At 33.1% G+C, this 24,848-nt stretch overlaps 1 protein-coding gene across 1 annotated transcript; it reads left to right on the top strand.

Annotated features, from left to right (window-relative positions):
• The first annotated feature begins 771 nt into the window (after positions 1–771).
• On the top strand, positions 772–24,341 carry LOC139502259 (asparagine synthetase domain-containing protein 1-like). Its single transcript, XM_071291695.1, has 14 exons — positions 772–946; positions 11,024–11,102; positions 12,184–12,381; positions 12,599–12,721; positions 13,819–13,938; positions 14,821–15,830; positions 16,211–16,297; positions 17,181–17,286; positions 17,724–17,758; positions 18,255–18,399; positions 21,001–21,068; positions 21,798–21,881; positions 22,363–22,453; positions 24,143–24,341. Exons 2-14 carry the CDS (start codon positions 11,043–11,045, stop codon positions 24,326–24,328), a joined length of 2,313 nt encoding a protein of 770 aa, XP_071147796.1. The 5' UTR covers positions 772–946; positions 11,024–11,042; the 3' UTR covers positions 24,329–24,341.
• Positions 24,342–24,848: the final 507 nt, after the last annotated feature.

Genomic DNA, 24,848 nt, shown 5'->3' with positions numbered 1-24,848 from the left:
AAATAAAAATCAGGGGCATAATATCGAAGAGGCCTGAGACTGTGTAATGGGCGTTTTTATTTTAGAACGAAGATGCAAGTGCCCACAGAGAGTAGGACAGTGAATAAATAAGTCAGTAAGTAAAAGAACACAGGATGGACCAAACAGTATTCATGGAATGCCAAGCTAACTGCCTCCATCTACGACTAGATTAGCTGCCTACATCTAATTATATGCTTAGACCTTGCAGTTACTGATATATTTTATTTTTGGTAATCTTGTCTTAAGCTAAAACCATACTGACACAATTTAATCCCATTCTTTTTGTTTTGTTCTATCAACTTATACTTAACTTTTATCCTTTGGTTTTAAAATTTTTCTCAGTTTCATATTTTAATCATTTTTACTTATCAAAACCGGGAATCAAAACGGTTTTTAAAATCATTTTTTTAACCTAGGTAGAATTATAAATGATGTAAATAGCACATGATTTTAAACACTTGTTTTTAAAATTCACAGTTTTACCTGTATATAAAGTTTTTTTTAAACTTAAGCACCCATCACCCGGCCGCTGTAAATATCTGTGTAAATATTTTAAACACATATATCCCAAGTGGGAGTGCTCTAATATATAACGGAGGAAAATACCTGTACAGAACAGAATAGAACAGATTACAGTTCAAATGTCCTGAAACATTCCAGATATACTGTTACTTCCGGAAAATTTGGGAAACAGGTTGTCTATAAAGTGGGAAATAGACACTTTAAAGTTATTATGTTGTTTGTAAAGTGTTAAATTAACACTTCACCGATTCACAGATTTTCCAACACACTTGACAAGTTTCTTTCCCCTTCTATATTTGAACCAACAGCCACCAGCAGGGAGAAACGCAATACTTTTTATAGATGTCTCAGTGAATTATTTGACGATTGAAACCGCAAATGAATTGTACCTTTCTGATCATGTGTAAGATATTACAGAAATTAGCATTTCGGCTACTTCTTCTTCTTCTTCTCTCCGTATAAGCTTCCTTTATAAGGAACACCAAGGATTATCTCCAAGTAAAAGTACTATTTACACATTAAAATATATGTATGTTATATATATTTTAAAAGTTAATATCCACCAGTATAATACACAGTAAAAGAAAACTCTTTCTATTTACACATAAAATCCGAGTGTCTTTTATAAACGTTAAAACACAACTTATACGGAATAAAAACTGTTTGTTTCAGACCGTCAACCATCCATTGCCTCAAGCAACTTTAAGCGTTTGATATACAGTTTATAACACATCTCCCTTGTTTTGGTTTCTATCATATTCATTATCTTGTCGTCTCTTAGCGTTTGTGAGAAATGCCTACAGTCTATAATTAGCCTGATGATATTTGATTTAGATTGAAAGACACTGTGCCAGACTTCAGCTGTTATATGTTGAGTAACATATGTCTTGATTGGTTGATAGTATGTAATTCTAGTATTTGATAAAATTGGACACTCCAGGAGAAAATGAGAGATATTTTCCTCAGAAAGATTACATAGTTGGCAGACTGAAGAAGGTGCTTGATTAAATTTCGCTCGATCAGAATTCAGAATAAAGGTTCCTGAAACTATTCTAGCTTTAATAATAGCTTTCCGAACTTCGGCTTTTGTCTTGTCAAATATAGTCCATACTGGATGATTTTTGCCAACAAGAAGATGTTCAGTATTCATATGTTTTAGAGTTGATTTAGATTCTGCGTCGTCCCTTAGTGTATTTTGCCAGTATGTGTTCAGATGCTTCGTCACAAGAGATTTCCATTTCAATTTTGAGGGAAGAGTTTCTTGGAGAAGATGAATTGGAGGCAGTCCATACTTTAACAGGATTTCTCGAATTTTTGAGAAGAAGCTGTTCGGGTTGTCATAGTTGACCGACATTTGTCTGATGATGATATCATCAACTCTTTGAACATTTGAAGACAGTAAATTATGTAGGAAAGACAGTTGCTTTTTGTGTAGTTCAGCCTCTATTGGCAATCCACCAATTAAAAGATATATTGCAGCTATAGCCGTGCGTTGAGGAAGAGATTGAAAATGTCTTAAATTCTTTCTATGAAAAGATTCCAGCTGTGATATATTAGTCTTATTTAGAGGAATGGCTTCCAAACCATAAAGGAGTCTTGGTAGAACGTATGTGTTGTAGATTTTATAAGATGTTACTGGATCTAAGCCGTTTGTTCCATGCACCCCAGAGCCCATTAATGCATACAAAGTTCGTCTTGCGAGCTTTATTCTATTGGCCACATTTATTTCTCCTTCCTTTTTCCAACTTCTAGTTATACCTAAATGAGTTGCTTCTTTTGATATTGTAACCGGAGTATCGTATAGAGTCCAGTCAGCATTTATAACCTTTCCACATGTAACAATTTTTGTTTTTGTAGGATGAATTTTGTAGTGATGTTGTTTAGAATATCTTTCTGAAACGTTGAGCATAATTTGAAGATTGTCTCTATTTGTTTCAATAAAAGCCATATCATCAGCGCATGTAGGAGTACCAACAAAAATATTTCCAGTATTTAAACCTAGAGAGTTTCTTTCTAGTTCTAAAAGTAGGTCTTGTACAAATATTTTGTAGAGATGAGTAGACAAAATCCCACCTTGTCGTACACCTTGGTGGACCGAAAATTTTTCACTAAGATCGCCTTGCCATTTCACTTTTGTTGAAAGATTAGAATATAGATCTTTAATTACCAGCCAGAGGAAAGAAGGAATATTTAAGTCTAATAATTTATCTAGGATAATGTCATGCTGTACCACATCAAAGGCTGATTTAACATCCAAGAAACCCATATAAAATTCACTGTTTTTCCTTGTTTGATCATATTTTGATTCCGATATAATGAAGCTAGAGATGAGAGGATTTAGGCCTTTAGTGAAGCCAAATTGTAAGTTCGTAATGTTTTGCAGATTGAGTTTAGGTAGAATGCAGTATTCGAAAACTTTTCCTATGACTGGGGTTACTGTAATACCACGGTAACTGTTGACATCAGAGGTATCCTTGTCCTTTTTTAAAACGGGGAAGAGAATGCCAGTCTTGAAAGTGCCTGGAGTCTTTAGAGTTTCTATTATGTTATTGAAAAGTTTTGTAAGATAAGGAGCTATTTCATTTTTGGAAAATTTGAGATGTTCAGCACATAATCCAAATTCATCAGGACTTTTATTCATATTTAATTCTTCAATGGCTTTGATTATATCAGCTGATGTAAAATAGTCAGACGGTATTTCCTGGTCTTCGAGTGTTTTCAACATTTCTTTTTGACGAATTTTGCATAAATTTACATATAAATCATCAAATTGTTCCGGTTTAGGGGCACTCAAATCTTCGTAATAGTTTGCGAAAGCTTTCCTTTGGTCTTTAGCCAGAAAAAGAAATTCATTTTCATCAGTTTTTATACAGTTTATTGCAGATTGGGAGTTATCACCCAAATTTCTTCTGATGAGTCTGTGGAACCAGGCGCGTAGCTCCATATACGCTAACACGCAGTTGCGTGCACATCGATTCGGCAAGCAAAAAAAAAAAAATGCCAAAATAAAAATTTATAAATTAATTATGGTTAAAGGAAACACATATGTTGTTACTTTTTTAATTGATGAACTTTCATTAAATAACGGCATTTCAAATTAAACGTTTAATAAGAGATCATGTAAAAATCGAACAGTAACTTGTATTTTTTACCAGATTTGAATTTATTATACTCAGTCTAAGACGTGTAGTTTCGGAGCACATTTTACAGAGTACGGCTTATCTGTTTGCGATGCGATGTACCATTCGAGATTTATCGAAACCATTTGATATTATTGAAAATATGCCGAGGCGATGTATTCGACAGACTACCAGAGCCAATCACCCTGGAAACACGCCAAAAGAGCATTGGAAAGTCTCATTATATTTTGCGTTCACACACGAAGACCATATGATAATGGAATTGGAGAGTAGAGGATGTCTGGTATTATCAGAAAATAGCTTCTTTGTGTCGTATCTGCTTCCTCGTGTTGTAGGACATATAACCAACGAATAATTCTCAACATTGTTTGAGACATACAAAATGACCTGGCATGTATTTGGCGGACACTGATTTCAAGCGGGAGGTCGCTCGAGAGAACACGTACGCTGGTTTATAACATCTCGCGAGTGCTACCATGCAGATCTATCAGTTTATTAAGTCTGTTGAAAATTAACAACGTCAGGTTATCATCGCTAGCATTACTGCATATTGATCGGGATTTCAGTGTGAATGTTGACAAAGTAATAGAGAAGTTCGTTTCTGCTTAGACCCGAAGAGAAGATTTTGGTCAATGTTGAGTAAATTCTGTAATTCAAAAATGTGTTGTTTATGTATTAAATTAACCATGATTTACTATATTCAGAAGATTCAAGTATTAATAGTTTTACGTTCATAAATTGTTTATAAGTCCTATCTACATGTAGCTCCTCTTTAAACCGTCCAATGACCGAAAACCGAAAAAAAAACATTTTTCTGCATTAAAGGGTCCCAAAAATTATTCGCCTCGCTACGCTCGGCGGTAGTTGCTTGCACATCGTTTTCTTCTGGCTACGCCCCTGGGAACATCTGTGAGCTAGAGGTGTTCATAATTTTATTATGGATGGTATTTCTGTCGATGGCTTGTTCCATTCGCTACACAGTGTCCTCTCACACAAATTCACAATTTTTATTTTAGCTAATATACAGTACTGCTGAACAAAATAAATTATGGGCACAGTAAATGTTTTTGTCATTCTTTCAATATGTCACTGTTTTTAATATCTCCAAACTTTGCTAATTATTTTGTTAACATACATGACAAAACATTCTAAAAAAATGTTCTAGAAAGTCTCTTTTACATGCATTTCTACATGAACAATCAACAAACTGAGTATTTTGTCATGACAATAGTGTGCAAAATGACCCCTCCCCCTAAGTTTAGTTCAGCTTTCCCCCTTAGGATATGAACTGATGGAAGCTTTAACTAATACTTCCCCAACTTGCCAGAAAGGGAGTGTTTTAATCTCTGAAGTTCATGGGTAAAGAATATTTCTGGTAGTCACTTGATGTCAGGCGCGGATCCAGAGGGGGGGGTTCCGGGGGTTGGAACCCCCCCTTTTTTTTGGCCGATCAATGCATTTGAATGGGAGCATATAGCTGGAACCCCCCCTTTACTCTGGGTTGGGACTCCCCTTTTTAAAATGGCTGGATCCGCCCCTGGATGTTGCTAAAATTTTGAAGCTTCTGTTATGTTTCTTGACAGTTTAGGTGGCATCAGAATAATTTCCTTTATTGCTGCAAGTTTATAATTTAGAAGAGCTTGGTGAGTCTTGCATCTTTTCGCCCATGTACCAAAGATCTCAATGCTAAGTGTTAGTGATTTTAAATCATTTTACTCACACTTGAGTGCTCATTTTGTTTATTCATCTCATATTGTACTGCTAGTATCTGGACCATCTCTTGTCCCTCAATCTCTGTTTTATAGTATGGATTCAATACTGGACTGTCATATTGTGTTTTGTGTGTAGGTAATAAAATACATTTTACTATTGACCATAAGATTAATCAATATATTAACAGTCAGATGTTAAGCTATGTCAGATTTGCCAGCAAACATGCCATAATTGTACAATTCAAAGGGACAGAATTTTTTATAATTATCTTTATGAATTGCAACTTTGTCTTTTTATACGACCTCAAAATTTTTGCGGTCGTTTATTGGTATCACGTCGTCGTCATTATCAGCATTGTCTGATGATGGATGCTTTCCAGATAATAACTTTAGTACATGTAGTATAAGTAAATGGAAATCAATAAAATTTTAACACAATGTTTATCACCACAAAAGGAAGCTGGGGATTGATTTTGGGGGTAATGGTCCCTAAGGTTTAGGAATTAGGGGCCCACAAAAGCATTTATCTAGTGTCAGGACAAAAAGTTGTGTATAAGTATTTCAATTGTTCTGAAATTGTATCACATTGTTTAATGCCATAAGTAGAAGGTTTGGATATATTTTGTGGGTTACGGGACAAACAGTCTAGGAATAAAGGGCCAAAAAGGGGCCAAAAACTAGCATTTTTATACGACCGCAAAATTTGAAAAATTTTTCGTCGTATATTGCTATCACGTTGGCGTCGTCGTCGTCGTCGTCGTCCTGCGTCCGAATACTTTTAGTTTTCGCACTCTTACTTTAGTAAAAGTGAATGGAAATCTATGAAATTTTAACACAAGGTTTATGACCACAAAAGGAAGATTGGTATTGATTTTGGGAGTTTTGGTCCCAACATTTTAGGAATTAGGGGCCAAAAAGGGCCCAAATAAGCATTTTCTTGGTTTTCGCACTATAACTTTAGTTTAAGTTAATAGAAATCTATGAAATTTTGACACAAGGTTTATGACCACAAAAGAACGGTTGGGATTGATTTTGGGAGTTTCAGTTTCAACAGTTTAGGAATTAGGAGCCAAAAAAGGGCCCAAATTAGCATTATTCTTGGTTTTCGCACAATAACTTTAGTTTAAGTAAATAGAAATCAATGAAATTTAAACACAATGTTAATGACTACAAAAGGAAGGTTGGTATTGATTTTGGGAGTTTAGGTCCCAACAGTTTAGGAATAAGGGGCCCAAAGGGTCCAAAATTGAACTTTGTGTGATTTCATCAAAAATTGAATAATTGGGGTTCTTTGATATGCCGAATCTAACTATGTATGTAGATTCTTAATTTTTGGTCCCGTTTTCAAATTGGTCTACATTAAGGTCCAAAGGGTCCAAAATTAAACTTAGTTTAATTTTAACAAAAATTGAATCCTTGGGGTTCTTTGATATGCTGAATTTAAAAATGTACTTAGATTTTTAATTATTGGCCTAGTTTTCAAGTTGGTCCAAATGGGGGTCCAAAATTAAACTTTGTTTGATTTCATCAAAAATTGAATAAATGGGTTCTTTGATATGCCAAATCTAACTGTGTATGTAGATTCTTAATTTTTGGTCCAGTTTTCAAATTGGTCTACATTAAGGTCCAAAGGGTCCAAAATTAAACTAAGTTTGATTTTAACAAAAATTAAATATTTGGGCTTATTTGATATGCTTTATCTAAATATGTACTTTGATTTTTGATTATGGGCCCAGTTTTCAAGTTGGTCCAAATCAGGATTCCATATCAAGTATTGTGCAATAGCAAGAAATTTTCAATTGCACAGTATTGCACAATAGCAAGAAATATCTAATTGCACAATATTGTGCAATAGCAATTAATTTTCAATTGGAGTTATCTTTCTTTGTATAGAATAGTAGTTGATAATATATGTTGGAAATTTGCCAGACATGACTATGATGTCATTTTATATTTTCATTTGCCAATAACTTTATGTAAATAACTTCATTGGAAATTTGCCAATATAAAATGTTGCTGATGAAGCTTTTTTTCCTTATCTTATCTAAAATGTTTTTAGATAATGTATGTTGGACATTTGCCAGACATGACTATGATGTCATTTTCTATTTTTATTTGCCAATAACTTTATGTAAATAACTTCATTGGAAATTTGCCAATATAAAATGTTGCTGATGAAGTTTTTTTTATTGTTTTATACAATAAACAATGTATATTCACTTTTACTACCAACCAATCTTTACCATTCAGTGATAACAAGCACTTTATTTTACATTTTAATATTTTATGATGTATTTAAAAGAGTAGTTATTGTTGCAAACTCCATTAGAAATTTGAATTGATATCAGTTTTGGAAAAAGGGAAACGGGGATGTGAAAAAAAGGAGGGGGGGTTTAATTTTTGTCATTTCAGATTTCATAAATAAAAAGAAAATTTCTTCAAACATTTTTTTGAGAGGATTAATATTCAACAGCATAGTGAATTGCTCAAAGGCAAAAAAAACTTTTAAGTTCATTAAACCACATTCATTCTGTGTCAGAAACCTATGCTGTGTCAACTATTTAATTTTAGATTTAAAAAGTTTGAAGAAGAAATTTTTAATTGATTTGTAAAATCTTGACATTTGTTTTGTGTATAAAAAAACCATGTAATGTCAAAAATTTGATCACAATCCAAATTCAGAGCTGTATCACGCTTGAATGTTTTGTCCATACTTGCCCCAACTGTTCAGGGTTCGACCTCTGCGGTCGTATAAAGCTGCGCCCTGCGGAGCACCTGGTTGTAGTTTTAAGACAATAAATTGAAGTTATATTTCTTTGTCCAGAATGGTTGTTGATCATCTAAAACCAATGCTTTATGAAATCTTCTTTAAAAATTGGACTTATCTTTCTTCGTCCAGAATAGTAGTTTAATCAACTTAAATCAATGTTATATACAATATACAATGCAGTATTCACTTTACTACCAACTGATAAATTAAAGCAATCTTTACAATTCAGTGATTACAAACGTTTTGATTACCATTCTAGGATTATGCCCCTTAACAAGTGGAAAAATTGAAGAATTTTTTAGTTTCTGTTCTCTTAACTTAAGTTTGTCTCAACTAAATTTAATGAAATGTGTATATAATACTTATTACCTTGTCAATTTTTGGCAGCTTCACTTTTACAGTTCTTGAGTTATGTCCCTTTATAATGTTATATGCTAGCGAGGGCATCATCTGTGTCCCTTTTGACACATTCCCTATTTTTTTTTTAGAACTTACTATTAATTAATAATAATTTTAACCATGTCTGTATGACATTTTATATTTTAATATTTTATGATGTATTTAAATGAGTAGTTACATGTATTGTTGCAAACTCCATTAGAAATTTGAAGTGAGATCACTTTTGGAATAAGGGAATGGGGAGGTGAAAAAAAAATTTGGGGGTTGGGTCAATTTTTCTGTTAAGATTTCAGAAATTAAAAAGAAAATTTCTTCAAATATTTTTTGTTGTTGAGAGGATTAATATTCAACAGCATAGTGAATTGCTCAAAAGCAAAAAAAAAATTTAAGTTCATTAGACCACATTAATTCTGTGTCAGAAACCTACTGTGGATTCATTTATTTTCGTTGGTATCAATTTTCGTGGATTGCTGAAAACTTGCGTTTTCGTGGATATTTGATTTCGCGGTTTTGCCAATCTCTGTATACAAAGCTTATTGAAAATATGGTATTCGTTGAATATTTGAATTCGTGGTTCACCTCTTCCCACGAAACCCACGAAAATTTGTATCAAACGAATAAAAATGAATCCACAGTATGCTGTGTCAACTATATAATCACAATCCAAATTTAGAGCTGAATCCAGCTTGAATGTTGTGTCCATACTTGCCCAAACCGTTCTGGGTTCGACCTCTGCAGTCGTATAAAGCTGTGCCCTGCAGAGCATCTGGTTTCTAATGAAAAAAACATGATTGTAACAAGTAGGATGCACTCATTTTAGTTTTTGTCGAGCCTGCAACTTTTGTTGCAGAAAGCTCGACATAGGGATAGTGATCCGGCTGCGGTGGCTACGGCGGCGGCGGCGTTGTTAGCTCACTTCTTAAAAGCTATATAGTTTAGAAGGTGGGTGACCTGGATGCTTCATATTTTGTCTATAGATGCCTCATGTTACGAAGTTTCCGTCAGTCACATGTCCATTGTCCTTGACCTCATTTTCATGGTTCAGTGACCACTTGAAAAAAAAGTTCAGATTTTTTGTAATGTTAAATTCTCTCTTACTGTAAGTAATAGGATAACTATATTTAATATGTGCTTACCTTGCAAGGTCCTCATGCCCGTCAGACAGTTTTCACTTGACCTCGACCTCATTTCATGGATCAGTGAACAAGGTTAAGTTTTGGTGGTCAAGTCCATATCTCAGATACTATAAGCAATAAGGCTGGTATATTCGGTGTATGGAAGGACTGTAAGGTGTATATGTCCAGCTGGCAGGTGTCATCTGACCTTGACCTCATTTTCATGGTTCAGTGGTTATAGTTAAGTTTTAGTGTTTTGGTCTTTTTCTCATACTTTATGCAATAGGTTTACTATATTTGTTGTATGGAATGATTGTAAGGTGTACATGTCTAGCGGGCAGATGTCATCTGACCTTGACCTCATTTTCATGGTTCAGTGGTTATAGTTAAGTTTTTGTGTTTTGGTCTGTTTTTCTCATACTTTATGCAATACATGTATGTTTACTATATTTGATGTATGGAATGATTGTAAGATGTACATGTCTAGCGGGCAGATGTCATATGACCTTGACCTCATTTTCATGGTTCAGTGGTTATAGTTAAGTTTTTGTGTTTTGGTCTGTTTTTCTCATACTTTATGCAATAAGTTTACTATATTTGTTGTATGGAATGATTGTAAGGTGTACATGTCTAGTGGGTAGATGTCATCTGACCTTGACCTCATTTTCATGGTTCAGTGGTCAAAGTTAAGTTTTTGAGTTTTGGTCTTTTTATCTAATACCATATGTCATAGGTCAACTATATTTGGTGTATGGAAATATTTTATGATCTATATGTCAGTCGTGCAGGTTTTATTTGACCTTGACCTGGTTTTCACGGTTCATTGCTCAGTGTTAAGTTTTTGTGTTTTGGTCTATTTTCTTAAACTATAAACAATAGGTCAACTATATTTGTTGTATGGAAGTATTGTTAGCTGTACATGTCTGCCTGGCATTTGGTTCAACTGACCTTGACCTCATTTTAATGGTTCATGTTAAGTTTATGTGACAGTCTTAATAAAGCTTTATATTTAGGCAGGGGCGGATCCAGCCATTTTAAAAAGGGGGGGTTCCTAACCCAGGACAAAGGGGGGGGGGGGGGGGGGGTTCCAATTACATGTCCCCATTCAAATGCATTGATTGTCCAAAAAAAAGGGGGGGTTCCAACCCCCGGAACCCCCCCTCTGGATCCGCGCCTGTTAGGAGTATCAACATAATATCAATGATTAGTAAAGAAGGCGAGACATTTCTGTGTGTGCACTCTTGTTGAATATAGTAACAGCTTTAGTCCTTGATATAACACTTTTGTTGAGATACACATTTGTATTTAAGATATTATTCTGATTTCTTTTTCTTTATTTTTTAGGTTGAACAAAACTACAGTAATGTGTGGTATATGCTGTTTGTTGACAGAAAGAAATGAGAAAGATTACAGTGATCTAAAGGTTAATTAATTAAGTTTTAAAAATAGTAATAATTTGCTGACTTTTTCATAATGCTTTTGCCAACAAAAGGCCATGATGATTTTTTGCCATCATTTCATGTCCATCCTCCCTCTGTCTTAATTTTTGTTAGAGTTCTTTTACTCTTAAAATACTGAACTAATTCAAACCAAACATCAAAGACCATTAGGGTGCTCTTTTCATCATCAAAAAAACATAGGGGTAAATGTTTTACTAGTATATCATAAAAAATTATGAGAAAAAGATAAATTGTGACTGGAGAGGGGAAAACATATATATTCAGATAACAAGATATAGCTACTTTTTTGTAGTTATTGCCCTTTAAATGATAATGGTTGTATTTTTGACTTACGAGTGTGGAAACGAAATGGGACTGACATACATGTAAGGATAAGCAGTCAAGGGTACATGTAATTCTTAGATAATGCCCCCTTGCCTATGGTAGGGGCATAAATTAACAGGTAGATAAACAGCAGGGGTAGTCTGACCTTGACCTCATTTACAGTGATCACTGATAATGTCAAGTTTATTGTATACTTAAAAGATCATTTGAAAGACTTTCAACATAAATTCAATCATTATCAGTTAATATAAAAAAGAAGATGTGGTATGATTGCCAATGAGAAAACTGTCCACAAGAGACCAAAATGACACAGACATTAACAACTATAGGTCACCTTACGGCCTTCAACAATGAGCAAAGCCCATACTGCATAGTCAGCTATAAATGGCCCCTTTATGACAATGTAAAACAATTCAAACGAGAAAACTTAAGGCCTTATTTATATAAAAAAATGAAAATCAGTTAAGTCGGTAAGACATTTAAATATATTCACTTTTGTTATTACATACCATAGGCATTAAAAAGACTGAATTTAACATATAAAAAACATGTTTGTCATCATTATCTTTACATTTTACACAATTGATAAAACTTTAAATTACTGCAGTGTTACATCATACATTAAACAAATGCTATCAAAGCTAGCATGATATATTCTATGTAACTGGTAATTTTTGTTACTAAGAGAATGTTAACACAAGTTTTAAACAATTATTGTAGCACTGTATGGAGTATGGACAGATTTGTCACCGAGGACCAGATTCATCAAACACAAAGGAAGTAACAATATCAGACAAACATGTATTGACCTTGACAGGCCATGTACTTCATCTTAGAGGTCAACTCACATCACAACCTCTTCAAAATCAGAATGGTGATCTACTTTTATGGAATGGGGAAATATTTGGTGGAATACAAGTCAGTATATGATTGGATATATATAGTTAAAACCCATACAAAATCTTTATAAAGAAAAACTATTAGATACAGTAATAATTGCACAACAAAGGACAAAAAAGAAACTTAATGATGCACTACATTACAACTTAAAGCTAGGTTGATAATATAATGTTTGCTTACATTCTAAAAAATTTTGTTATTTAAAAGATGAAATATTTAATTTTTGTAATTAAAGATTGGAGAAGAACAGAATGACACAGATATTTTACTTCAATTGCTAACCAAAGATGCATCACCAAAACATATACTGAAAACCATGGCAAATGTAGAAGGACCTTGGTCATTTATATATTGGCAGGTAATTTGAAGAGAGTAAAATGTCAATGCTCATTAGAGTTTCATGTAACATAAATCTGTGCAGTGACAAAACAGATGACATTTTTCTGCCCCTGTAGTGGAGGGGGCATTAAGTTAGTATAGTTATAACCTTGACCGTCTGTACGTCCGTCTGTACTTCTGTCCATTTGTCTGTCCATACCAGTGGCGGATCTAGAAATTTTCATAATAGGGGGCTCAGTGGCTGCCTAAGAGGGGGCCGCTCCCATCGCGCTTCAGTGATTCCCTATATAATCAACCAATTTTAATCCACCTCTGCATACTACCCTTCATTGGTTTCCATTCTCTTACTCTCTTACTTAACCTCAATCAAATGTTATGAAACTTATACACAATGCTTATTACCTTAAAACACAGACCAAGTATGAAATTTGGTGGCATCACTTTTACCATTCTAGAGTTATGCCCCCTTTCAAATGGAAATATTGCTGAATTTTTCATTTCTGTTCACTAACTTTAGTTTGCATTAACCAAATTTGATGAAACCTATACACAATGCTTATTACCACAAATCAAATTTGAATTTTGGTGGCATCACTTTTACCGTTCTAGAGTAATGGTCCTCTACAAATTGAAATATTGCTGAATTTTTCATTTCTGTTCTCTAACTTTAGTTTGCCTTAACCAAATGTTATTAAACTTATGCACAATGCTTATTACCACAAATCACAGATCAAGTTAGAATTTTGGAGGCATCACTTTCACTGTTCTAGAGTTATGCCCCTTTACAAATTGAAATATTGCTGAATTTTTCATTTCTGTACTCAGCTTTAGTTTGCCTTAACCAAATGTTATGAAACATGTACACAATGCTTATAACCACAAAACTCAGATCAAGTTCAAATTTGGGTAGGATCACTTTTACAGATCTTGAGTTATGTCCCTTTATAACAACATTATATGCTGGCGGGGCATCATCTGTGTGTCCCAAGGACACATTCCCCATTTATTTCAATTGTAAATGAACATGCCATTTTAAACTAGTTTTGTTTTACATTGCTAATGTTAATGATGTTCCAAATATGTTATCACACTCAAAATAATAAACTTTTATTTCAGAATGCCACACAGACTGTGTATTTTGGTAGAGACATGTTTGGAAGAAGAAGTTTATTATGGCACCTCCCTAGGACAGTTGATGATGTGTTCATGTTGTCGTCTGTCAGGATAAGTGATTATGTAGGTGGTGTATTCAATGTTTTCATTTAGGTTGCATTTCTGTAAATATTGACAATACATTTTCCCATAGGAACTCTCTTTATGGCTAAAACTGTATCACTTTTACTATGAAGTTTTGAAAAAAATCATATTCCAGAATGGAAAGTGCATATGCATTACTAAAATATAGGTCTGTGCGACATATTTTCTACGTCTATATGCCCCGACCTTCTAAGAGTTTAAACTAACACTAAATTTCTTAACTACCCCTACCGCGACTGCAGGGTTACCATAGATTTCAATATAAACAATATTCACATGTATATTTACTGGTAATATTCCCAAGTTATGTCTCTATGAGATGCAACATACAGGTCAGAACTGTGAACCAGTATGTTAGCAAAATTAATTATCTATGAATATTCTAAATCTCCCAAAAAGAAACGTGGTTTGAAAAACGGCTGTATTTTACAGAGTGCAATCTATAAATGGAAAAGTTTTGTAGGAATGATGTTAAGGCTGGTGTGCTTTAAATATGTTAAGTCTAATGAAGCTATTATTTTAATGCAGAATAAAACAAAATTATTTGAAGGATGTATGTCCTATTGTACATATATGTATTAGGTATTATAATGGACTATTAGTCCACTGACCTTTAGTACTGAGGGGTCTTCTTGGGAGTTGTTAGAGCTCTACCCATCAAAGTTCTATCAAGAAAAGGGTTCAAATGTTGTTGTAGTCTAAATTTTCTTGAAAGTTCTCAGATAACACTACTATTGACAAAGAATGAAAATCTATACAATGTATTGGAAAACTGAACCATGAGTTAGTTATGAGTTAAATATTAGTTACATTTCAAAATATCACATTATGAGTAAAAGACTTGTATTTGTTCTGTTTCAGGAATTTCAAGAAGTGCCATCGGTTGGATTATATTCCATGCATGTAATCAGTGATGTGGTTACTATGACAATGTATCCTAGAGATGAGGCAGTTTGGCCTGGGACATCTTTCCTGGTCAAGTCATCTGACCCTAGTCATTTCTGTATACCTTTCACTCTTGCTCCAAATTTTGATTTCCAATTCGACAAGGCACAGATGGTACCTATGTCAATACCTAAATTAAATAAACAATTACACTGCAGTATAAGATCCCCCAGCAAAAATTTTAGCACCGATGCTAATAAATTAATGACCAAATCAGAACTAGATGAGGATAGCATTTCTAGTTCTATTTCTAAAAAGGATGATACATTAGAATCATCTGGCTCTGTCAATGAAGCAACTGCTAAGGCAGAATCTAGTTCTGTCTCTGAAAGAGCTCATATACCTAGTTCTTCTCATACATCGACAGGCTCTAAGAAAAATGTCAATGTAGAAATACTAGAGGAGATTATAGATCCAAAATCATATCTAGAAAATGTCTTACAGACTGATGAATTAATGAATAAACTATCAGATCAACTTACGGATGTTTTGTTAAAAGCTGTAACTTTGCGTGTATATAATCAAGTAGATTTACAGAGGATCAAAAATTCAGATGGTTACTGCCAACAGATGCAAACATTGCAGCATGCTGATAATAGTGCTGAAATTTGTCAGAAGACTTCTGTTAGCTACTCAAGTAATAATAAGGATTGTGAACAAAAAGAAAGTTATAGTGATAGAGTAACATGTTTAACAGATCATGTTCATTCAGAAAATTCTTGTAACTCAGAATCTGACATGAGTGAAAAGTGTTCAAGTAAAACTGCAGAGGACAATTTATTACCATTGAATGGAAAACATACTAAAGACTGTTCACCTGATGTTGCAAGTTCATGTTCAGAATCAGAGATAGTTGGCAATGCTAGAGTAGCTGTGTTATTTTCTGGAGGGATAGATTCTGCTGTAATCACTGCTCTGGTTGATAGGTAAAAATACTTTTAATGAAAGAATTTAATGCTTTGTAAGATATATAATTTGCTCTAATGATAAACTGTACCTTGAATTAAACTTTATTTCTGCATAATTAATAAAAAAAAAAAGTGTAGTGTGCTTTCCTAATTCTTCTTCTCCTTTATCTTCTCCCTAGATTAAAATGATAAAGCCATATTTTACAGAATTTTGTTCACCTTTTAGATATTTTGCATATAATTGATACCTAGATTTGGTTAATGTTGTCTTTATTGACATACTTCAGATGATTACATATGTAGAACACCATAATTTGGTTAATGTTGCCTTTAAAGATAACTTTCAGATTATTGGCGTATGAATTGGTTAATTTTGCAATTTTTGCTTCTTTTTTCAGATGTTTGCCTGAAGAGGAACCTGTGGATTTAATGAATGTTGCATTTGAACAAAAGGCAAAGTCTCCTCAGAAAAAGAAGGGCGAAAGGTAAACAATGGGAATTGTTAGATATTCAGTAAAATTGAGAATGGAAATGGGGAATGTGCCAAAGAGACAATAAACAACCCGACCATAGAAAAAAACAACAGCAGAAGGTCACCAACAGGTCTTCAATGTAGCGAGAAATTCCCGCACCCGGAGGCGTCCTTCAGCTGGCCCCTAAACAAATATATACTAGTTCAGTGATAATGAACGCCAAACTAATTTCCAATTTGTTGGTATTTAAAATCTAAAAATACTGATAAAAGAAGTCCTTAATTATATGTCAGTAAGCATTAATCCAAAGAAGTCCTTAATTATATGTCAGTAAGCATTAATCCAAACACAAAAAAAAGGTGTAGAGGTAAACATATAACTATGCAATACATGACAAGTGTCTTTGCAATGTGTTCTTAGTTTAGAAAAGATAAGAATTAATTAATACTAAAGATAAATACTGATGAAGTCCTTGACTTGAGACATTCAATGTCATTAGAACATGTCATGAGGATTAACTTTTATTTTAGCCCTAAAACCCTTTATACAGAAATCCTACAATAACAGTAAACCACACAACATAAAAATATGTACATATACGTAAACAATACTACATTTATTTTGCTTATGGATGTAAATAGTTGCATAAAGCCAGCTCAAACCTGCTGATATTGAAAGCATACTTTAAATCAGAAGAAAACATACTTAACATGCTCAAGTCAAAGAGAAAGGTCATTTAGCATGTTTAGCATCGTTAACTTTCAAGAAAAGCTATAAAAGTACTGTTTCTTTGGTATATCATTTAATTCCCAGTTTTTTGTAAGATTCTTATCTAATATGTATCTTCTTCATATCATTTCTCATTATAATTCTATCTTCTAAACTTACATTACAGGCCCAAGACAGAAACTACAGAAACCAACTGGAAGGTACCAGACAGGGTAACAGGTTATACAGCGTTACAGGAACTCAATCCAAACAGAAGGTGGAACTTTATTGAGGTATATGAGAAAATAAAGTTAAGATGAAAAAGACTGAAAATAAAAAAAGCGATTATTTACTTTCCTTTTTACAGAAGTCAATTTGCTGAAAGCACAGACATAATGTATATATTTGAAAATATAGCACAATATTAAAACCTGTCTAACTGTTAGTCCATTTGTCCATTTATCTGTCTTGAATCATATATAACTTTTTGTTTAAGTTAAAATAGAGAATGGAAATGGGGAATGTGTCAACAGCCTGACTAAAGAGCAAAAAACACATGCAGGCCACTGATTGGTCTAGTTTAGTTTACTAGATTCATAGCATATCAATTGATTTTAATTAAGAATGCTCATAACCAGAATTATAGAAAAAAACATGGGGTGCATTAGTCATAGTCCTAATAAATGTCGGTCTAGAGTCAATTTTGAAAATAATTGATTATTTTTTGTAGGTGAATGTATCTATAAAAGAGCTTCAAGAACTAAGGTAAGATAATGAAATTTGAACTTGGTCTCAAATTAGAATGGCATTGAAGTCAAAGTCCACTCAGAGAAATAGAAGATAATTCAAAAGGAGCAGAGATGGACAACTGGGAAGACCGTGTTATATTGTAATCCAAACAAGAAATATTGAGAGATATTCTGTCCTTTGGAAACATAGACACATCATTAAATGTATTTAGTGAAACAGTAAAAATAAATTATGTTACTTGTAAGAAGATTTTGCTCTCAACATAAAACATCATTATAATTAAAGCATTAACAAAAATCCTTATAGTATAAAGACATTTCAAGGCACACACTCTTATTATGTATTTAATAAATTGACACTTTTGTTAAACAACTGCTTCTATTAAACAGTAGGAGAGGACTATCTAAGATGTGATAACTTGTGTCTGATCCTTCTTGTTACATGTTATAACAAATAAAATATGTTTAATTGAAAAAAAATAGTATGAAACTTTTTTAATTCCCTTTTTCAGGACTAACCATATACAACATTTATTATATCCATTAGAGAGTGTATTAGATGATAGCATTGGTTGTGCTGTGTGGTTTGCTTCAAGAGGTTGTGGGATTCTGGGTAATACTGAACAGGTTGGGAAGGCATACAGAAGTACTGCTAAGGTAACAGAATTCTAAAGTGAATAACAGGAGCATTGCTTCCGTAAATGAAAATCCTGGTACTACAGCTAAAAAACAATACACTCCAGACATAGCTCCCAGTACTTTTTATACGACCGCAAAATTTGAAAAAATTTTCGTCGTATATTGCTATCACGTTGGCGTCGTCGTCGTTGTCGTCGTCGTCCGAATACTTTTAGTTTTCGCACTCTAACTTTAGTAAAAGTGACTAGAAATCTATGAAATTTTAACACAAGGTTTATGACCACAAAAGGAAGGTTGGGATTGATTTTGGGAGTTTTAGTCCCAACATTTTAGGAATTAGGGGCCAAAAAGGGCCCAAATAAGCATTTTCTTGGTTTTCGCACTATAACTTTAGTTTAAGTAAATAGAAATCTATGAAATTTTGACATAAGGTTTATGACCACAAAAGAAAGGTTGGGATTGATTTTGGAAGTTTTGGTTCAAACAGTTTAGGAATTAGGGGCCAAAAAAGGGCCCAAATAAGCATTATTCTTGGTTTTCGCACAATAACTTTAGTTTAAGTAAATAGAAATCAATGAAATTTAAACACAATGTTTATGACCACAAAAGGAAGGTTGGTATTGATTTTGGGAGTTTAGGTCCCAACAGTTTAGGAATTAGGGGCCAAAAAGGGACCCAAATAAGCATTTTTTTTTGGTTTTCGCACTATAACTTTAGTATAAGTAAATAGAAATCTATGAAATTTAAACACAAGGTTTATGACCATAAAAGGAAGGTTGGTATTGATTTTGGGAGTTTTGGTCCCAACAGTTTAGGAATAAAGGGCCCAAAGGGTCCAGATTTAAACTTTGTATGATTTTATCAAAAATTGAATAATTGGGGTTCTTTGATATGCCGAATCTAACTGTGTATGTAGATTCTTAATTTTTGGTCCCGTTTTCAAATTGGTCTACATTAAGGTCCAAAGGGTCCAAAATTAAACTTAGTTTGATTTTAACAAAAATTGAATCCTTGGGGTTCTTTGATATGCTGAATCTAAAAATGTACTTAGATTTTTTATTATTGGCCCAGTTTTCAAGTTGGTCCAAATCGGGGTCCAAAATTAAACTTTGTTTGATTTCATCAAAAATTGAATAATTGGGGTTCTTTGATATGCCAAATCTAACTGTGTATGTAGATTCTTAATTTTTGGTCCCGTTTTAAAATTGGTTTACATTAACGTCCAAAGGGTCCAAAATTAAACTAAGTTTGATTTTAACAAAAATTGAATTATTGGGCCTCTGTGATATGCTGAATCTAAACATGTACTTAGATTTTTGATTATGGGCCCAGTTTTCAAGTTGGTCCAAATCAGGATCCAAAATTATTATATTAAGTATTGTGCAATAGCAAGAAATTTTCAATTGCACAGTATTCAGCAATAGCAAGAAATCTTCAATTGCACAGTATTGTGCAATAGCAAGAAATCTTCAATTGCACAGTATTGTGCAATAGCAAATATTTTCAATTGCACAGTATTCCACAATAGCAAGAAATATCTAATTGCACAATATTGTGCAATAGCAAAAAATTCCAATTGGATTTCAATTGGAGTTATCTTTCTTTGTCCAGAATAGTAGTTGAATCAACTTAAATCATTGTTTTATACAATATACAATGTATATTCACTTTTACTACCAACTGATAGATTAAAACAATCTTTACCATTCAGTGATAACAAGCACTTTTTTTACATTTTAATATTTTATGATGTATTTAAATGAGTAGTTATTGTTGCAAACTTCATTAGAAATTTGAATTGAGATCAGTTTTGAAATAAGGGAAAGGGGGATGTGAAAAAAAAATTGGAGGGTCAATTTTTTTCATTTCAGATTTCATAAATAAAAAGAAAATTTCTTCAAACATTTTTTTGAGAGGATTAATATTCAACAGCATAGTGAATTGCTCAAAGGCAAACATTTTTTTTTAAGTTCATTAGACCACATTCATTCTGTGTCAGAAACCTATGCTGTGTCAACTATTTAATCACAATCCAAATTTAGAGCTGAATCCAGCTTGAATGTTGTGTCCATACTTGCCCCAACCTTTCAGGGTTCAACCTCTGCGGAGCATCTGGTTAATTTTGATTTATTCTAACTAAAAATTCTTTCAAGAGGCAAACTTGAGGGGATTTCATAAGATTATTACAGTGAGAAAAGGACCATGTTAACACTATGACTGTATTCTGGTGATGGGTACAGGTCTTAATTTAAATTTGGTTTTTGATCAATAAAATCTTAGTCATTTTTTTGTCAATTTGTATAACTGATCATTTTTGTTTTTTATTTCTGGTTTTGGATTAGTTTCACTAAGTATTGTAAGTATGCTCTCAATAAATTAAATTCTTAATATGATGTAAAACTTTTTTGGTTTCAATTATATTATTTTATGTCATAAAGCTGGTCTTGATCAATTTTGAAAACCTGCTTTTGGATCAGTTATTTTTTTGATATGATGTAAAACTTGTCACTGATCTTGTTAATGACATTTTGTATGTTTTAAAAGGGTCTTGAATATAAAATTTCATTTTCTCTGAGTTGTAAATCTTTTTGAAGATCAATTACTTTTTTTATGTTGTAGGTAATATTATGTGGTATGGGTGCTGATGAACAACTTGCTGGCTATTCAAGACATAGAGGAAAATTCATGTAAGTCTAAGAGTTAAATATTTACGTTTTTTTCTTTTAAAATTATATGCTGCTATCTGGTGGTATGGATTTAAGATTTAACAGTCCAGACAGAAGTGCTGAAAGTGGGATAAACATTAATCAATCATCAATTTAATCTATGAGTTGTTGCAAAGCAGACAAAGGCACTTCTCTGGGTTAAAGTTGTAATGGTTTCTTTGTCTGCATCTTTTGTTTTCTTATAAAAAGTATGCAAACTTATCATGATTGCTTACATCCATGTCATGTTGGCTCTATCACTTTTTAAATTCAACAACATCTTGTTTTTGTCTCACTGGTGAAGAAAGTTGTGTCCATGGTTTTTTTTAGCGGTGTCAACAATTGTTAAGTTTGGATCAAACCAGAACTTTGTGTTAGATCAATGATGTTTATTTATAAAGTTGCATAACTATCAGTTGCATTTCAGTTTGACAAATTTTTCGAGATCCTGCCTCCTAGGCAATGGCCAACTGACTATATATTAATAAGCAATTTCAGTTTTCTACTTATGTGAGTTTAGTAGGAATTTTCCTAAGTAAGTTTTGAATTTTCAAATTTATTGAACCTTTTCTGACTAATTTGGTAGGAAAGAATGATTTGTGAAAGTCCATGGATATTTTGATTTCTATTGTATAGAATCTTATTATTATTTTGAAATTAATGATGTTCATTTATTTGGGGCTAATTGATAAAAATTCTTGTAAATTTTAGGGAGCATGGATGGGAAGGATTACTTGAAGAAATAGAAATGGAAGTAAACAGAATATCAGCCAGAAATCTGGGAAGAGATGATAGGTAAATTAATTTTAGATAGTAGACATGTTAGTATATACAAAGTTCTTTCCCTTTCTTTTTCACTGAACACAATTGTTAAAACCATTTAAACATGTTATATAAATTCACAAATGTTTAACTCCTAAAATGGAAAAAAAAATAAAAATATATTTATCAGTTAGTGCTCTTTGTAGGACCACACAATATTAGGCTGTCAACTTTCAGTAATGATAAATGTCAGGTCTTCCTTAAATATTTACTTTTAGTAATGATAAATGTCAGGTCTTCCTTGAATGTTTACTTTCAGTAATGATAAATGTCAGGTCTTCCTTAAATGTTTACTTTTAGTAATGATAAATGTCAGGTCTTCCTTGAATGTTTACTTTTAGTAATGATAAATGTCAGGTCTTCCTTAAATGTTTACCTTTAGCTTGCAACCTTAGCAGATTAAACAGAAAACTATAGCTCTGTTAGATTAATTGCTAATTTATGCATATTTCAGAATTATAACTGACCATGGTAAAGAATCCAGGTTTCCATTCATTGATGAGAATGTTGTTAACTACTTACAAAAGCTACCTATGCAGTATAAGGTATGACTTCATTTTCTGCAACTACCTGTACAATATAAGGTATTTCATGATTATCTTGGACATTCAATTATACAGTAAATGGTATTACGTAGTTCCATACACCTTCATATCTATATATTATATTTCTACAATTTCCTATACAGTATTAGGTAACACAAATTTTAAAAACAGTACTAAAGTTCAAAATTTTTAAAACCTCTTCCAAACTTCTGACAGTTAGAAAATGCACTTCGTTGGAGAAAATACTGCATTTAATAAAACCCAATAGGTCATATTTGAAAAAAATCAGCTTGAAATTCTTTTACAAAGGAGAATATTTTTCATTTCACAATGTTCAGTAACTTTTTTCTGATACAACATTTAGTCACTCATAATGAAATATTAACCCCATTAAAAGAAAAGCATATACGCTATTATGCAAAATGAAGTTTTCTAGTCCAGGTCTAAGTAGTTCATCGACTAGTCTGTCAATCCTGAGGTTGTGAGTTGATAACCTCTACTTGGCAGGTGCTTGATTATTGATTCTACAGTGTCACTAGCCTGTCAATACTGAGGTTGTCAGTTCATAACCTCCACTTGGCAGGTACTTGACTCTTGATTCTACAGTGTCACTAGCCTGTCAATACTGAGGTTGTAAGTTCATAACCTCCACTTGGCAGGTGCTTGACTCTTGATTCTACAGTGTCACTAGCCTGTCAATACTGAGGTTGTCAGTTCATAACCTCCACTTGGCAGGTGCTTGACTCTTGATTCTACAGTGTCACTAGCCTGTCAATACTGAGGTTGTCAGTTCATAACCTCCACTTGGCAGGTGCTTGACTCTTGATTCTACAGTGTCACTAAAATTGAGAATGGAAATGGGGAATGTGCCAAAGAGACAACAACCCGACCATAGAAAAAAACAACAGCAGAAGGTCACCAACAGGTCTTCAACTGGCCCCTAAACCAATATATACTAGTTTAGTGATAATGAACGCCATACTAATTTCCAAATTGTACACAAGAAACTAAAATTAGAATAATACAAGACTAACAAAGGCCAGAGGCTCCTGACTTGGGACAGGCGCAAAAATGTGGCGGGGTTAAACATGTTTGTGAGATCTCAACCCTCCCCCTATACCTCTAGCCAATATAGAAAAGTAAACTAGCCTGTCAATACTGAGGTAAGTTCATAACCTCCATTTGGCAGGTGCTTGTCTCTTGATTCTAAATGATCAGTTTTCATGCCTATGGTTTTCTGCTTCATCTTCAGTTTGGTTTCTTCCTCCAGTAAAAAACTAGCTGTCTCAATAAAACCTAGCGTGCTACAAGAGCCATGAAATATCAACAACCAATATAATTAACTGTTGCATACTCTTTTAAAAGAATATTAATTAAGTCATGAATTCTAGATACAAACACCAAGTGGATGGGTACCTCAATGTTTATCACTTTGCAACAACAAAAAAATCATAACATATTATCTTCATCTTCTTGATATAAACAGGATATATAGCCGTAAAGTGACCTATAATTGTCAGCTTTGTCATTGGATCTCTGTTGGTGAGTTATCTCATTGGCAATCATACCACGTCTTCATATTTTTAAATTGATTCATAACTTTTATTTCAAATTTACAAGTATGTAAGAAGTATTTGGACAATGTTTGATTATATACATGTAAAACAACTAATGTCTTGTTTTTTCTAGGCAGATTTATCACTACCCAGAGGTGTTGGGGAGAAACTGCTGCTACGATTATGTGCCATGAAACTAGGACTGGTCAAAACTGCAACATTCCCAAAGAGAGCAATACAGTTTGGATCAAGGATTGCAAAAACTGAAAACAACAAAGAAAAAGGATCTGACAAATGTCAAAGATTAAACACAAAATAAAAATTATCATTTACTTGTATTTATTTGAAGTCATTCAAAACATTAATTTACATTACACATGCTTTCAGAGAATTCTGGAAAATTAAAAAAAACACATGGTCTGGCATTCTTTGATCAACAACCTTATTAATGATGATAGATAACTGATGTCCAGGGGCTAATAAAAGACATATTCAGTACATGTTAATGACTGTAAAGTCTGCAATAATGAGAAAAACCCACTCAGCATAGCAAGCTATAAAAGACCTAGAAATGTCCAATGTAAAACAATTCAAACACGAAAACTAACAGCCTGATTTTATACAAAACAATAAACAAACAAAACATATGATATACAGCAATAAATGACAACCACTGAATTATGCTGTGGATGTTTACACCCATATGTAGTGTTGAATCATGTTGTTTAACATGTTTATGTTATGGTGTGTCTTGTTGTTAAACACATATCGTCGCTGTTATGCAAAAACCTCGTATCTTAGGTTTTGATAATTTTACACCAGACAGAAAAAACTGAAAT

The sequence above is a fragment of the Mytilus edulis genome, chromosome 1, assembly GCF_963676685.1.
Source record: "Mytilus edulis chromosome 1, xbMytEdul2.2, whole genome shotgun sequence".
NCBI classification, from domain to species: domain Eukaryota; kingdom Metazoa; phylum Mollusca; class Bivalvia; order Mytilida; family Mytilidae; genus Mytilus; species Mytilus edulis.
The sequence above is the reverse complement of the archived record's forward strand: the minus strand, read 5'-3'. Positions and strand labels throughout refer to the sequence as shown.

Bases quoted from the DNA above. Each gene is read 5' to 3' on its own strand.
- LOC139502259 (XM_071291695.1), top strand. From the start codon at position 11,043: ATGTGTGGTATATGCTGTTTGTTGACAGAAAGAAATGAGAAAGATTAC. The intron at 18,400-21,000 runs GTAACAGAATTC...TTTATGTTGTAG, and splicing joins CATACAGAAGTACTGCTAAG to GTAATATTATGTGGTATGGG. The intron at 21,882-22,362 runs GTAAATTAATTT...TGCATATTTCAG, and splicing joins AATCTGGGAAGAGATGATAG to AATTATAACTGACCATGGTA.